The following is a 15,712-nucleotide window of genomic DNA, read 5'->3' as shown; positions in this document are numbered from 1 at the left end:
AATTGCAAATGATTGCTAATTTTTTAGTTGTTTTTATCCATACTCTATAACAGTATGATATACATGTATTTGTTAATGTTAATTGAGTTTTCCTCTAATTTTTTTGTGCATTTTCCCCCCTTTTCCATGAAGGCCTTATCTCTTTGGAGCGGGGTGTTTTTCCATAAAAGCTCCATGGTGAGTTCCAGTTCAGTCCCGCATGCCTAATTCATTTGCTGTACTCTCAAAAAGTTACTCTGTTTTGTAGTTTTGTTTTCAGTTGCATGGCCTGTTCACAGATAGATGCACCAAGTTATTGAATAATTTGTAGATAAGACATGAATTTTGATATATAAGCTTTAAAAAAGCAATTTTCTTGGTTTAACTTCATTCCTTGGAAAGTTAAAAAATATCAGATGTGTTTGGAAAAAAAAATGGAAGAATTCTCTCATGGTCTTGGTGGATATTACAAGACATGACTAACACCCAAGTTTATAGCTTTGGATATTGTAGTGATGGAAGTTCTCCACATATCATAACTCACATGAGAGGATGTGAGTTATTTTGAAATATAAATATACTCAAGGTATACTAAAAATGCCCTCTAAAGTTTTACTGCATTTTATTTGGTCCTAAAAGGGCAACATTGAATTGTTTGGGGTAGTTTAGTATTTAAAGAGCTATGTGATGAGGAAATATATATTCATATGAAAACTCCTAAGTGATTTTTAAAATTTTGAATTTTTAGCACTTATTCATACCTAAATTATTTAGTAAATTCTCTTATAACAGTATAAAGAATATAGCTTTGTCAGTCTTGGGCATGATGATCACAACAACAAAGTAGAGTATGTTTCATATTTTAATTTAAAGATGTGAATTAGAATGCATTAAGAATCTGATGTAAAATGTTTTAGTGGTTTAAAGTCAGGGATACAGAATCAGATTGCTTGTGTCTTAAATCCAAACTCACATATTTAATAGCCAAATGATAATTTTCTAAAACCTGGTTTTTGTTTTCCTTATCTATTGAATGAAATCAATAAACCTTCTTGGTTTATTGTCAGAATTAAATAAACTAATTTGTAAGTATATATAAAATTAGTGATATATATATATATATATATAAATATATACAAATACATATATATAAAATCAGTAGTACATAACAGAATATAATAGCAATATATAGCAGTGCCTGGCATATAGTAACTACTCACTAAATGTAAAAAGTTATTGCTATATAACTACTGTATCTTCCCCCAGTACCCTGTTTAAGGGGTAAATTCCATGTTTGTAGAGGTGCCTCTTTAAATTAGATGGTGGGGGGTTTTTGTTTGTTTGTTTGTTTGTTTTTGCTTTTAAAAGCATCCTAACCAAAAGGAAGTTTTGGGACATGTAAGGTATATCAGTTTTACTAAATGAGAATACTTACAAGAGTGCCACACATATATGTGTTGTTCTCGTGGTCGCTTCTGTGATTCCTTCATTGTCCTGTTATATTAGAAACAACATTTTGCTTTCTCTCATGGACAAAATAAGCTGAATCATTCTGTAAAGTTGATTATTATTTCACACAGACTATTTTCAATGTTCATATACCATGAGAACATCTGAAGTTTTCTTTATCATGTAAAAGTAGATGACATAAAACAACTCACTATGAATGTGCCTTGAAATGCAGAACCAAAATTAAAAAGAATTCACAAAATTATTCTTAACAAATTCAGGGTACACATGAGTATAAATCCTCTAAAAATTTATCTTAATTCTTTTTGTTAACCAGATTTTGTCTAAAAACAACTAAACTTCATGAATTTTTTGAACTTATAGTGAGCAGTATGACTTTTAGATGCCATATTCAACATATCACAACATTTCTTTGTACACCAAACTTAGAATTAAATTCCATTTTAGCGTAAATTCCTCATTCTGAGTACAAAGAAAAGAGTTTTTATATGGTAATAAAGATTGAAGTTTTCACATAGAACCAAAGATGGAGTAACAAATGTTGTGTGTTAAATAAGAAAAGTCCATTCCCCCAACAGCTCATGTGAGCCTCGAATTTAAGCAAAAGCACTTGTCAACCAGAAATGATTTGAGGTTGAAACAAGATTAAAAGAGCCAGATTAAAGAAAGGGATATATGAAATATAGTAGACTTTTAAATCATTGCCTGTCTTTTAGAAGACTGCTTTTGTGGTTTGTTTGATGCCATCGTTAGCTCACAAGAAACTCGTTTTTAGTCACTTATACTAGACTAAAAGGTCCTCCTTTAAAATATGTTACTTCACCAGGGGTGCATGTTTTTTCCATTAAGATCTTAATGAAACCTCAAATTAAGACAGCAAAATGAATACCAATTTGACAACTTCTTCCCTGTTGTTTATAAGAGCGCCTTTATTTTAATAGTTTTTGCTGTTTTTCCATGATATTTAACATTCAACTTGACAATATTTTTATTTACTTTTCTGAAATAAAACATCATGCTAAATATTTATAGTACTTCCAGTTGTAGGGCAATATTTACATTTTAGATGAAAATGAAATTTTTACAATTTCTCTTAAAATGTAAACTTCTTACATTTTTTGTTTAATCAGTTTCAACTTGTGACATTTGTGCATGGTTAAGATTTTGCTTTGGTATGTCACAATTTTTACTAATTCTTTATTCTTCACCAGTAGGATTTAATTCTTTAATTCATGCAGTTTCAAATGAGTCAGTTTAAAAATTATGTCTTTTCTTTGATATAAAAATAAGTTTATTGGAAAGCAGACTGTGTGGGCCCTCCTTGACCTTAAAGTCAGTTTAGACTTCCCAGGATTTTTCATTCTCTAGGTTAGTTAAGAATAGTTGATCTTGAATGCCCATATTAAATAAAATAATATTTATTTTAAATTCCTAAATATAGGAATTTAAAATAAATAATTCCAGCGTAATTTTTTTTCTTTTTAAAAATATTTTCCAGTGTAAATTTTTAAGACTGAATTTTGATTTCAATATTACAAATAGGTAACAAGAATTAAGCTGGTAAGTCTGTAATACAGATTCTAAGCTACTGTTATTGTTTAATTGCTTTGGATAAAAATACACATACACACATACATAAAGGACATGCTGTAGATAGTCCACATTGAACTATCCCTCACTCATAAATTGTTTTTGTATTATCTAAGGTTAATTTTAAAGAAAAATTAAAATTGACTTTATCAAATTATATTTGAAGTTTTAATTAGTATTTTCTATGAGTACTTGATTATAGTACAAATAGTTCATGTAAAGAACTCTTGTTTTCTTAAGAATATTTAAGAATTTTATAATTTCATTTTTAAAGTTAAGATTTATATGGAGAATAGACTTCTTACCTGATAAATTTACAATAATTTGTGATTAAAAGAATAATTTTAGGTAGATGATTAACATATTTCATTATTTTAAATAAAATGCTTCCAGTTTCCTTTCTTAGGGGTCTTATTCCACAAAAAACAATTGAGACTGAGAGAATATTTCTAAATTCCTTCTAAGAGTTTAATCTTAGAGATGAATATAAAGAAAATTATTTCTGTAGCAGAAGGTTATTATACTACTTATGGTTCTTGAATTGGTACTGTGTTTTCCATTTAAACTCAAATATTGATGATTCCTTTATGTTATTGAAAAATAAAGAAATGGTGCTTCTATCTCATGTTAGTACTTCTCATGCTGTGTCCTTCTGAAGAGGGCACTGCTTCATTGCTGCTTTTCACGCTGTCCACAGTACACCACGGACTTCCTATCCTATGGTGCAGAGTAAACTTATCCAGATGGAATCATGGTTCTGTGTTTTTAAAGCAGATACCACTAGAGGTTTTTTTTCCTTTTCTTTTTTTCTCCTCTTGTTTGCAGTTGAGTGTGGAGAAAAGACAGGCGAGAGAAATTTAATATGTTAATCTGACTGGAGATCATAATACAGTAGAAGCCAATGGGAGAAAGATGCAGAACTTCAATAGGCTTTCTAAATATTGTTGAAATCCTAGGGATGTTAATATCCCTATACTTCCTCTGTCGTCAGTGAAGATATTTGCAATGGTTACGTCTTAAAGAAATGACAGAGTTAAACTCCTGAGTTTTCATTTAGAACCTTGTTTGTTTATTTTGGTTTGCTTATATGTTTTTTATTCTTTTGATTTTATTCATTTGTATTAGGCTTAGTAAATGAAATGTTCTATGACCGTTATTTTTTTTGACATGGTGAATGTGGGATTCATTGCATTTTTCTTTTATGTTTTGCTTCAAAAGTTAAACGAAATTAAAAAAAATGAATGTGGGGTTATTTGTAAAACATGAAAAGGAATAAAAGAGCAGGAGTAATCTGTAGAAAGGAGTTCATCAGGACTATCAGTTATGTTTTGTTCTTATGTATAATCATTTGAAAAAGACTGGGCTGGGCTTAGTGGCTCACTTTTGTAATCCCAGCAACTTGGGAGGCTGAGGCAGGAGGATCATAAGTTCAAGCTCAGCCTTAACAATTTAGTGAGGTCCCAAACAACTTAGTGAGACCCTGTCTTAAAATAAAAATTAAAAGGACCTGGGATGTGGCAGTGGTAAAGTGCCTCTGGGTTCAATCCCAGTACCCCTACTCCTACCCTCTCAAAAAAGGAAAACAGAAAAAAATAAAAGGATGAGTCCACATGATCCAGTTAAATTTTTAGGCACCAATAAATTTAAATAGTATGACTGTCAGTTTAATAAATGAATAAAGAAAAGTCAACTAATAAAACGAGAGCCTTTAAACACCCAGAGTTAGTCTTTTTAAACTTGCAAATATTCTTTGATGGGATTTGTTAAGTCCCATTTAGGAGGACAAAGAGGGATATTTAGAGCAAACACTGAAAAAATGTTTAATAAATATCAGAGCACTTTCTCATAAGGATTGAGTCACCAATCTGTAAATTTACACTATTTACAAGGCTAGTACTTTCCTATTCTATTTGCATATGTATCACTTTTTAGTGTTTTATCTTAACGTCAACAAAGTTTACTTTGTGATAGAAATATTTTGGGTCATTGTGTAAATGTTCGTGTATAGTGTATAGCTGACATATTTTAGTAGAAAAGCCATTCTGCTTCTACCAAGCATTCCTGGACAGAGTCTTTGAATGAAAGGACAAAGGACAAATTGAGCAAAAGAGAGAATTTCTAACTTTGCGTCTGTTACACAGAAAATATTTTATTAATGGCATTCTTTTCATTAGATTGCTTCTCCTTTTTATTCTTCTGCAAGCCCATATGCACATATTTTTATGATTCTGTTTTGCTTAAATATCAAAATTGTTCCAGATGTAGATGGATGATAGAAAAAACTCAATATGAATGTGTTTGCCCAGTACCCTCCATCCCCAGTGTAAAGCACTATGTCATTTTATACGAAGCAATTTGTCATGTTTGGTGGGTGTATACCAGGGGTTGAACCCAGAGGCACTTCATCACTGAGCTACATCCCTAGCCCTATGTTGCTGAGGCTGACCTCAAACTTGCAATCCTCTTGACTCAGCTGCTTGAGTTGCTGGGGTTACGTCGTGTACCACACCTGGCTGATGGCAGGCTATTTTGAGGGATGTAAACTCTTGATTCCTGATTAAACGCAAATGTTTACCTATGAGATTGATGAAGGTCCTATCAGAGAAAAAAGAAGAAATGATGAAATCTAGGAATAAAAATGATAATCTTTTCATAAACTAAACACAGTTTTACCATAAAATATTCCCTATAGGAGATAATGGTCTTGTGTAAAATGGCACTGCATTGATGCTTTTCACTTCTGTGTTCCCAAACTAAAACATGTGTTACTTATAGAAGTACTAGAGATTTTAGCTTTGGACATAGGTTTATCAGACTGTCAGCTAATAAGCACAGAGAATATATATATTTTTTTGTCCAAAAGACTAAATTTATGTCCTATCATTTTTCTACTCATTATATGATATTAGAAAAATCACCACCCAGCCTAGTAACAACGATTTTTAATCTGTTTATATGCATACCTTAGTGGAACCATATTTTCTCTTCCTAAGTGGTATACTCATCACCTCATGATTTAGAAACAACAACAAAAATCACATCCAGTAATTTGCAAAAAGCTTTAAATATGTCCCTGTAAGCTCATTTTCACATTGTAGTATCATTATTCCCTGATGGTGATTCTAGTAAAACAAACAAACAAACAAAACACCTGGTCACACAGTTGTAAACACCTTGCAAAAGATTCTAGGATGGTTTCCTTTCTCCTCTTCCCCACCCTCCAACCTCTCCAACCTGTAAGGATAAAAATAACCAATGGTACTTCACAGATGCCAGTTGCAGGAACTTTTCAGCTCAATGATAGTGGTTCAGTTATGTAAAGAAAAGCTTTGAAGGAAAACATACATTCTAATGTAATGCAGCAAAGAACACCATAACCAGAAAGAATTCTGATGCCAATGACCCACATACCAGGGGAAGGGACATGCTCAGGTGTAGGGTATAGGGGCATCTTCTTTTTTGGAAGTAGTTTATTGCAGTTGTGACATCCAACTAAGAAGAGGGCAAATCGTATAACCAGATTCATTTTCTCACAGAAATATCTGTTAAACTGTCATCATTCCCCCCAAATGAAAGTTTTATTATGACTGGTTTTGATTATTTATGCATGGGTGCGATTCTTTTGGAGAGTGGTGTGAAATGTATAGTCAGTGTTAATGATGGAAAGACTCTTTTTCACATACAGCAGTGTGCAAGGATTTGGTTCAAAGGAGGAGAGCAGTGGGAACAATCATAGTAGCATCTGATACAGAGGTTTTGTTTCCAAAGAGGGAAGATGTCAAACAGAAGGCGCAGGAACTAAGATATCTGAGAGAACTATTTCAAGTGTCATAGAAACTAGGAAACTGAGATTGTCAAAGCCAAGTCTGACTTTGAAAATTAGGTGAGGGCTGTGGGCTAAGTAAAAGAGAAATGTATTTGAGTCCTATGATTGGGAAAGCACCTACCTATTTGCTTTGTCAAATAGAATGTCAAACATGAACATACATCAGAATATTTTTGAGGGTTTAAATACATAGTTTGTTGGGTTCTGCCCTGAAGCTCCTGGTTTAGCCGGGTATAAAGGCATATGCCTGTAATCCCAACAATTTGGGATTGCAGGTTCAAAGTAGGTTTTGGCAACTGAGCAAGACTGTATTGAAAAATATAAAAGGGCTGGGAGTGTAGTTCAGTGGGGAGTAACCCCGGGTTCAATCCTTAGTACCACAAAAAAAAAAAAAAAAAAAAGTAAAGTTTTTGGCTTAGTGAGTCTGGCACGTGGTCTGATCAGTATTAGCCTGTAAGTCTCAGAACTTTCTAGGTGGTATTACTAGCTAGGGACTAGATTTAAGAATAAATATAATACTTAAGATAACTGTGTATGGTAGGAATTACTATTTATATTTTACATATTGGTAGTTTTAGCTCTCAGAGGTTAAATAAATTAACCAGAAGAACCTAGCTAATAAAATGGCAGCATTGGGATTCAAATTCAGGTTTCTTCTAGAAACTAATCTCATTCCATCTGCCTATACTTTGTTAAAAGATAAAGGGATAAAGTAAAGTGAACAAAAGAAGGCAGAAACATTATGGTTTTGTATTGAGGACTAACCTGCAGGGCTGGAACGTCAGAACTCAAGTTCATTGTATTCCATCAAAGTTGTGATGTTCACCAATAACCAGTGAGATTATTTTTTGGTCTATGAGTTGGAGAAAATAATTATCTAAGGTGGTTGGCAGAATTCCTAATGAACTTTGGGGGAAGATCTTGATAAATCAAAAGAGAACACAAGTATTGCATTTGAAAGAAGATGAAAGATGAATATTTGAATTAAGGGTGTGAACTCTTATTTGTGAAAAACAAAGAGGAAAGCAAGTTTTTTATAATGGAAGACCTTTGAAGGAGTAGCAGTTACTAAATGTGTCCTCAGACATAGGAAAAGCAGAACAGATTTATGTTTCAAATGCTACGAATATTGAACTCTGCTTTAATGCCACCCCTTACTCAGTAATAGAACATTATTTTCACAAATCCATGAAGAAAAAGAAACAACAGATAGGAAGAATACAATTGCTGTAGATCACTAGATCTTCTCCTGCAGGATCTGACTAGACATAGCACTGTGGCTGAGAGCACTTTCAGGGTTTCATCCTGTATTGTTTCATTTTCGTAATGCTGTTGCCATTCACCCATATTGTTAACCCCATGTTTTATGTATCAAAATGAAATGATAATCCATTTTGTTATTGCGAGATATTTAAGGAACTTGTCTTGGATTTTGCCAGCACATACTTTGAAATGAAATTTTTGTTGCTTTTGTTATGGAGACTGGACCTCACTGTTTTGTCCAGGCTGGCATGGAACTCCTGTGCCCAGGTTTTCTTCCTGCCTCCGCCTGCCTGGCAGTTCAGACTATAAGTGCATTCCACTGCACCTGGATAAGAATTTTGTTTTAAAATTCCCAAAACCAAAATTTAGAATTTTGGTTTTGGTCATATATTTTTCTCTTTTGACAAGACTTTGTGACTTTGAACTAGTTTTAATTTTATTCCCAAACAGTCTCACATTATTAAGGCAAAATGCATGTCCATATTATAGCATTTGAACACGTGGGGGTGGAACTGAGAGGAAAATGTGTTGTTGTCTGCAGTGATCAAGTCATTTCATCATGGTAATTTTTTTAAATGTCATTTTATTTTTTAAGCAAAGTTAAACCACCTCCACAAATTTCACCCAGCAAATCGATGGGCGGAGAATTTTGTGTGGCTGCTATCTTTGGGACATCCAGGTCATGGTTTGCAAATAATGCAGGTCTTAAAAGAGAAAAAGGTATGTATTTTTACTGAAGTTCAAACTTGCAATTTACAATTTTTGCTTCTTAAGGAAAATTGGTAGTAGTTCCCCTAGAATAATCTTGTACCAAATAGTCTTAGCTTTTGCTAAAAGAAAAATTTGTTATTTATTTATTTATTTTTTAGTTAGTAGTCTTTCTTCAACTACTAAAACTTAGTCAAGAATAAAATCTACCCTCTCACAAAGAATGAAATTCTATGAAATGGAATGAATTTTCCACTGTGTGATTTTTGTCTTGTTTCATTGATGACAGTGTACAAGTGATTACAATGATGTAAATTCCATATTCATATTATAACTTTTACATTTTTACAAGCAGATTTTACATCATTGTCTCTAAAGTGTGGAAGAAAACCTTGCTTGTCCATATTTTAGACATGAGGAATTTGAAATCGGAAAGTTTAAATAAATTCACTAAAGACCATAGATTAGTAGGTGATGGAACCAGAGTTTGAAATCACCTTTTCTAATGCTAAATCTTGACTTTAGGAGAAAAACAAAACCAGCAACAACTCTCTCATGTTTTTTAACAGACAAACCAGCCTATCAATGAGAAAAATGAGTCAATTTTTGTGGCTACCATTGGTCCTTTGAATTGATATAGTTATTATGTTTTTAATTCCTGATTTGATTTCCAGGATCGATACCTAAAATGTTTGTATGATTAATGTTTTAGTATGTGATTGCTTATTGTGTCTGTATTGAAGAGAATTCCTACATTCATAAACTAAGTATGAATGTTAAGGAACAATTTTCCCTATATTATTTTAGTATTATTAAATTAGGTCACTAACTGGGTTGTTACTGAGGCACTTCTGGTGAGTTCCACAGACTGTATTGTTCTTGGCAAAATGGCTCTCCTTTACACTTAATCCTGGCAGTCAGACATCAGCCCTTTCCCTCCTTATCGCCTTTCAGTGACCCTTCCCTCAGTAATAGGATCTCAGGCACAGCAGGTTCTTTACCTAAGTGAGAGGATACCGTGAAGTATGCAAGCCTTCCATTTCCTTATCCCATCTTTATTTTTTTGTTACCTCCTTAGGTTTAATGATGCTATCGAAAGGACTTTTTGTTACTAGTTAAAAACTTCTGTGGAGCTCGATTTCCAATGCTTTTCTCTTCTGTTCTAATTACCCTTTTAACTTGCTACTCCTTTATGTCCCACTGGCTGGTCATTAGCCATTTTCTCAAATCAGCTGTAATTGATTCGTCTGACACAGAGATAAGATGACCCACCCAGCATTCATGAGTGATTTTATATGCTCCTTGGTTTACTGTAAAACCTGAGAGTAAGCATTAAACCTGTTTTGGCAGTGAATACATGTGTATTTCTTATAAAGTCATTTGATTAGATCCATATTCAGCACCTGACTTCTCAATGCATGACTGACCTTCACTTGAGAACCAGTGATCCCGTTGAGAGAAAGCACGGGTTTAAGTGAGGAGGATGAATGTGTGTGCATGGGCACACATTTTTAATAGATCTCATTTTTCTCTAGTCATTCCAGATTCACAGCAAAATTGAGAAAAAGAGAATTCTCTTACATCCTACCCCATATGTACACGGCCTTCTCCATTCTCAGCCTCCCTCCCATTATCAGATTGGTACATTTGTTTCAACTGATGAACCTCCATTGACGTTAATGTAATTTTAATTTGTTTTGATCTAGAAATTTGAGTTTTAAATTTAAGTTTTCTGAGAAAAAGTAGATGAGGGGTTCGGCTCATTTAGGCATACAGGTAGCTTTTCATGCAGTTCAGTTGCTGAATCCAATGTAACTAAATCCTAATGTGTAGATCTCTTTAGTGATTCCTTCCCTGCTCCAACTGACACTCATTTTTCTTAATGTGGAACAAATTACATGATAGACAAATATAAAAAGTATATAACTACATTGTTTAGGTGTATTTGAATTTTAAGCATAGTCATATTATTCTTGAAATAAATTGTTTAATATTTGGAAATTCTATGATAGCATGATAGCACAGAGCTTTTCCCACTCATTAGCATCTACTCTTTTTTTTTTTTTTCCTGGTACCAGGGATTGAACTCAGAGGTGCTTACCCCTTAACCACTGAACCACATCTCCAACCCTTTTTTATATTTTATTTTGAGGCAGGGTGTTTTTAAGTTGCTTAAGGTCTCGCTAAGTTGCTGAGGCTTGCTTTGAACTTGGGATTCTCCTGCCTCAGCCTTCCAAGTCCCTGGGATTATAGGCATGTGTCACCCTAGCATCTGCTTATGCCAGTCAGCCTTTAGGAAAGGAGCAGGCACCATTTAACAACATTCCTATCTTTTCATTTTCTCTCAGCAGCCTCAGGAGCAGACCAGTATGATCAATTATGCTGTGCGATTTTTGTGCTACTGTCACATATTCAGGTTCTGTTTGTCTGTTTGTAGATCAGTCCAAACAAGTCGTAGTTGAATCTCTCTACATTATCAGTTGCTATGGAACCTTGGTGGAGCACATGATGGAGCCTCGACCCCTCAGCACTGCCCCCAAGATTAGTGATGACACGCCACTGGAAATGATGACATCACCTCGAGCCAGCTGGACTCTGGTTAGGTAGTAACTCCTGTCTTTCTTCCTTTTGAAAAACAGGTTTACTGAGGTATGAAAGATTAAAAATGTACCATTCCATAATGTTCAACATACATATACAACTATGAAATTATCATCAGGATCATCTTGATATATTTATCATTCCCAGAAGGATGTTTGTGCCCATTTAGGATCTCTCTTTTCACCCATCTTTGTCACTAGAATTTTATACAAATGGAATCATGTAATATGCATTTTTATTTTAAAAATTGGCTCATTAGAATTATCCTTGAGAGTTAGATTCATTGTGCTATATTTGTAAATACACTTAATTTGGTCAATCTCATTCCCCTTGACCTTTTCCCTTCCCCCTCCCTCTCCTAAAGTACAACCACTTGCTGTACTTTACTGATCCCTTTTCTAATATTATTATTATTGTTGTTGTTGTTGTTATTTTAATTAGAGTAGGCATTCTCTTGCCTGCTTTCTTTCACATCAAAATTATAGTTCATGACTTTTTTTCTTTGACCTAATTTATATTCAATAAAATCCAACCACTAAAAATTACTTTTCACACAGTTGCGCAATCATCTCTATATTCAGTTTTTGTCTCCACATAAAGAAACCCTGTAGCAGTCATTCTACAGTTTCCCCTAACCCTAGATTTCTATTTTTTTTTCCTGGATTTCTATTTAAGCACCAATCTACTTAATGTTTCTGAGGATTTTCCTACACTGGTCATTAAATAATGATGGAACCATACACAATATAATACCTTCTGTGTCTGTGTTTGTTCACTTGGCATGTTTTCATCGTCCATCCATATACTGCCATGTGTCAGAACTTCAGTCTTTTTATAGCTAAGTTACATTCCATTATGTGGATATATCACATTTTGTTCACCCAGCCATGTGTTGGTGAACATTTCTACTTTTGAGCTTTCTTTAATAATTGGGCTATGAACATCATATCCGAATTTTTGTGTGGACATATGTTTTAGTTGTCTCAGGTACAAACCCGGAGAACAACTTTTTGTGACCTCTTTGCATCTTTGTGTTACCTTTACTTACATTTTCCTTACTTGCTGTCTCTTGGTCACTGAAAATAATGAGTAGCATTGAGGCAGCCATTAGGGGAATAAAAAGTAATATAAATAGATTTGAAGGTTTCCTTTAAAGTGATCCCCCAAGATACAATGGTTAAGCACTGTAGAATGTTTATTAAGAACCAGAGTCCATCTCAAAAGTGCATAATAATGAGAGTCTTAAAAGAGTCACAAAGAGGGAGAAATGAAACCTGGAATAAAAGCTGCTCAGTATAGTGCATTGTCCAGGAGAGAAGAGATTGCTCCTGACATATATGGAAGGAAACAGACAAAAATTGATATGAAAATGACCCCTCTCCTTTTTGACATTTTAAAATATTCTTATATTGATTTTTGGCGGCTCCAGCATTCTTTACTACTACTTTACTGTGCTGGATTGATTTGATCAATATCTGATTTATCAAGCTTATTTAGAATTGGGCAGATCTGATTAAAATTACTGCAGCATCATTATTGAAATAGTGGCGTATTTTGGATTTCAGATCCTAATTAGATCTAGAAGAAGTCATCCATTTACACAGCTGTGTTTTTTTTTTTAACCATTTTACGTGACTCATTTCATTTTAAAATATACACATATTCTAAGTATAGAAAAGGTCCTACTCTGGTCAAAAACTACATAAAATTAGAACCCTTTAGTTGTGGCTTTGAATTCTACATTCCCTTTCTATTCTACATTCTGAATATTATGTGTCTGCTATTGGAGAGCCTTCTTCTGTTAGACAGTGTTGGCTCTATATCTCTGTATGACACATTGCCATCTTTTTATTCTTTCTAATAGATGGACTTGTATTTCAGGTTTTAGCACATTTGTTTTAATGATTACAACTTCATTTTAATGATTACAAAGATTGCGTGAGTTTCTGTCAGTTTCTATAAGTGATGACAGTCATGGTGATTTACATTCCATTTATTAAGTTTAAATATTAATATTCTTCACTGTTTCTTTAGAACGCCTCAGTGGAATGAATTGCAACCACCATTTAATGCAAACCACCCTCTGCTCCTTGCTGCAGATGCAGTACAGTATTATCAGTTCCTACTTGCTGGCTGTAAGTAGTTCTGGTTGGTTCTTTTTTTTTTTTTTTCCTTATATTTGATCTTTTCATAGTTTGTCTTAAAATACTGACTTTTAAAACATACATGCGTATTACCTCTGACCCATAGGCCCTAGGACTTAAATAAGCAGACTGAAGCAAGTATGGTATTTAATGGCAGCTGTAATCCATAAACCTTAGCATCCATGAAGTGTGTCTCTGGCTGTTGTATTCCCTGCCCACTAATTATAATTGATAGGTGATGTCTGGTAAGCTCCTAAATTTTAAAAAATAAATAAAAACAAAAATCTAAAGCTTGGAATAAACTTCTAAAAAGACAAAAATTAAGTACTTTTCACCATGAGAACTATGTCAGCAAGCTTTTCTTTCTGTAGAATTTTGACTTGCAATAATAAAGTAATGATTTCAACTCCATTAGGTTATTTAGTTTCAGTTTTGCAGTGCTGAGGATTGAGCCCAGGGCCCTGCATGTGCCTGTCAAGCACTCTACCAATGAGCTAGATTTTTGTTTGTTTTCTTTCGTTTTAAGTTCTAATGTGTGTAGAGACTGAATAGGGTTCACTAGGCTAGGTATATACCTTTTTTTTTTAAATATAGGAGGCATGAAAAGACAATTTAATACTTATTATCCAGTTATTGTTGATAGAATTTAAAATTCTTTACAATTATAATTCAGTTTTGTAGGATAGACTGAATCCTAATTTAACTTGATGGCTCTAAGGACTGCATGTTTTTAAGAAACTCCCTAAAAATTGACATTGACATGTTTTTAATTGAATTTTGCTGTATCCAACTTACTGTCTTGCCTAGTGTATTATAAAGTATGAATTTAAATAATTTTAGAACTATATTATTTCATTTTTATAATATGTCACATATTATGCTGGAATCAGAAAATATTTTTATATACTTTGTTCTACAGTTATGAAACTCTACACCTGTAATAAATAATTGGCAGTCTTTCTCACATAAACTCAGTGCTTTTTCTAACAAGTATTCATCAAGTGCATACTTTATGTCATGCATTTGTGATTTAAGGGTGAATTGCATGTGCTTCTGTCCTCAATCACCTCACTACGTAATTCCAGAGACATTTAGTAAATGAGTAAAATGCAATGGTATGTGTGTGCATCAGTGAAAGGTTATACGTTCAACTACAAGAACAGTGCGTAACCTGCCAAAGGTTTCACAGGGGTAAAATGTGGTTTTCAGATTTGTTCAAGAAACAGCATATATAGAAGTTGTTAGTTTTTAGTTTTTTTATGCATATGTTTAAGTATCCTATGAACTGGAAAAAACGTGACCTATATATTGTATAAAGAAGAATCATGAGCATATTTTCCACTACCTCAAAAGGGGCAAAAATAAGCATAGTTGATTCTTTCAAAGTTAACATTGCTTTTTTTTTTTTTATTTGGATACCTGTTAGTCTGTTTAGTAGACAAACTATAAGAAATCTGAAATACGTAAGAAGACATTTTTTAAAAAGTAGCTGTATCTCTTAATTTTTTTTTTTGTTCCAGTAAGTAAACTGGTTGGTATTTCTTGATTTTTAGCCACCATAGACACCTTTGTCCAATTTAACAAAAGTCCCCAAGTGCATAGTTTAAAAACTACCATTCTGAACAGTCGCCAGCCATCAGTTTTCAAGTATAAGAGTGACACAGAATTAGATTTTATTTATTTATGCTAATTTTCCTTACTGGTCTTGGGGATTGAACCCAGGGCCTTGTGCTTGTGTTTCACTCCTGAGCTACACCCCAGTGCCCCTGCATCCTGTTTCCAAAAGCTTACTCTTCTGGCAGCATCACAGCTAAAGATTCATAGGAAGGGAGTGGAGGCTAGGTGATCCTGGCACAAGACGAGAGCTTTAATTAAGGTTATATTAGAGAAGATAGACAGACGTTCAAGCTGTTAAGGAGTTGGAATGGAATTCGTTAGAGACAATTTGAAAGAAAGTAGTCACCAATGATTCTGTGGTTTCTAATTAAAATAAGGAATATAATACATTATATATTAGTCTTTGGAATTCCAGATGGATTAGCATTATTATAAGGATGAAAAGGCCTGAGTTTTATTTCTAACCACATCGTAATAACTTGCTACATGTAAAATATCAGTTATAATACTTGTT

The 15,712-nt window shown here is 33.5% G+C and overlaps 1 protein-coding gene across 9 annotated transcripts in view; it reads left to right on the top strand.

Annotated features, from left to right (window-relative positions):
* The window catches only part of Bcas3 (BCAS3 microtubule associated cell migration factor), a 573,169-nt gene that overhangs the window by 264,413 nt on the left and 293,044 nt on the right, over positions 1-15,712 (top strand). For 6 of the 9 annotated variants that reach the window (XM_005321543.5, XM_021724052.3, XM_040269083.2 and 3 more), the window contains 4 exons: positions 133-177; positions 8,724-8,848; positions 11,274-11,439; positions 13,472-13,572. In XM_005321543.5, coding sequence (XP_005321600.2) covers positions 133-177; positions 8,724-8,848; positions 11,274-11,439; positions 13,472-13,572 — 437 coding nt within the window. The remainder of the gene's footprint in view (positions 1-132; positions 178-8,723; positions 8,849-11,273; positions 11,440-13,471; positions 13,573-15,712) is intronic. The other 3 variants (XM_005321544.5, XM_078042365.1, XM_040269079.2) reach the window with 1 other exon arrangement.

The sequence above is a fragment of the Ictidomys tridecemlineatus genome, chromosome 3, assembly GCF_052094955.1.
Source record: "Ictidomys tridecemlineatus isolate mIctTri1 chromosome 3, mIctTri1.hap1, whole genome shotgun sequence".
Taxonomy (NCBI): domain Eukaryota; kingdom Metazoa; phylum Chordata; class Mammalia; order Rodentia; family Sciuridae; genus Ictidomys; species Ictidomys tridecemlineatus.
The sequence above is the reverse complement of the archived record's forward strand: the minus strand, read 5'-3'. Positions and strand labels throughout refer to the sequence as shown.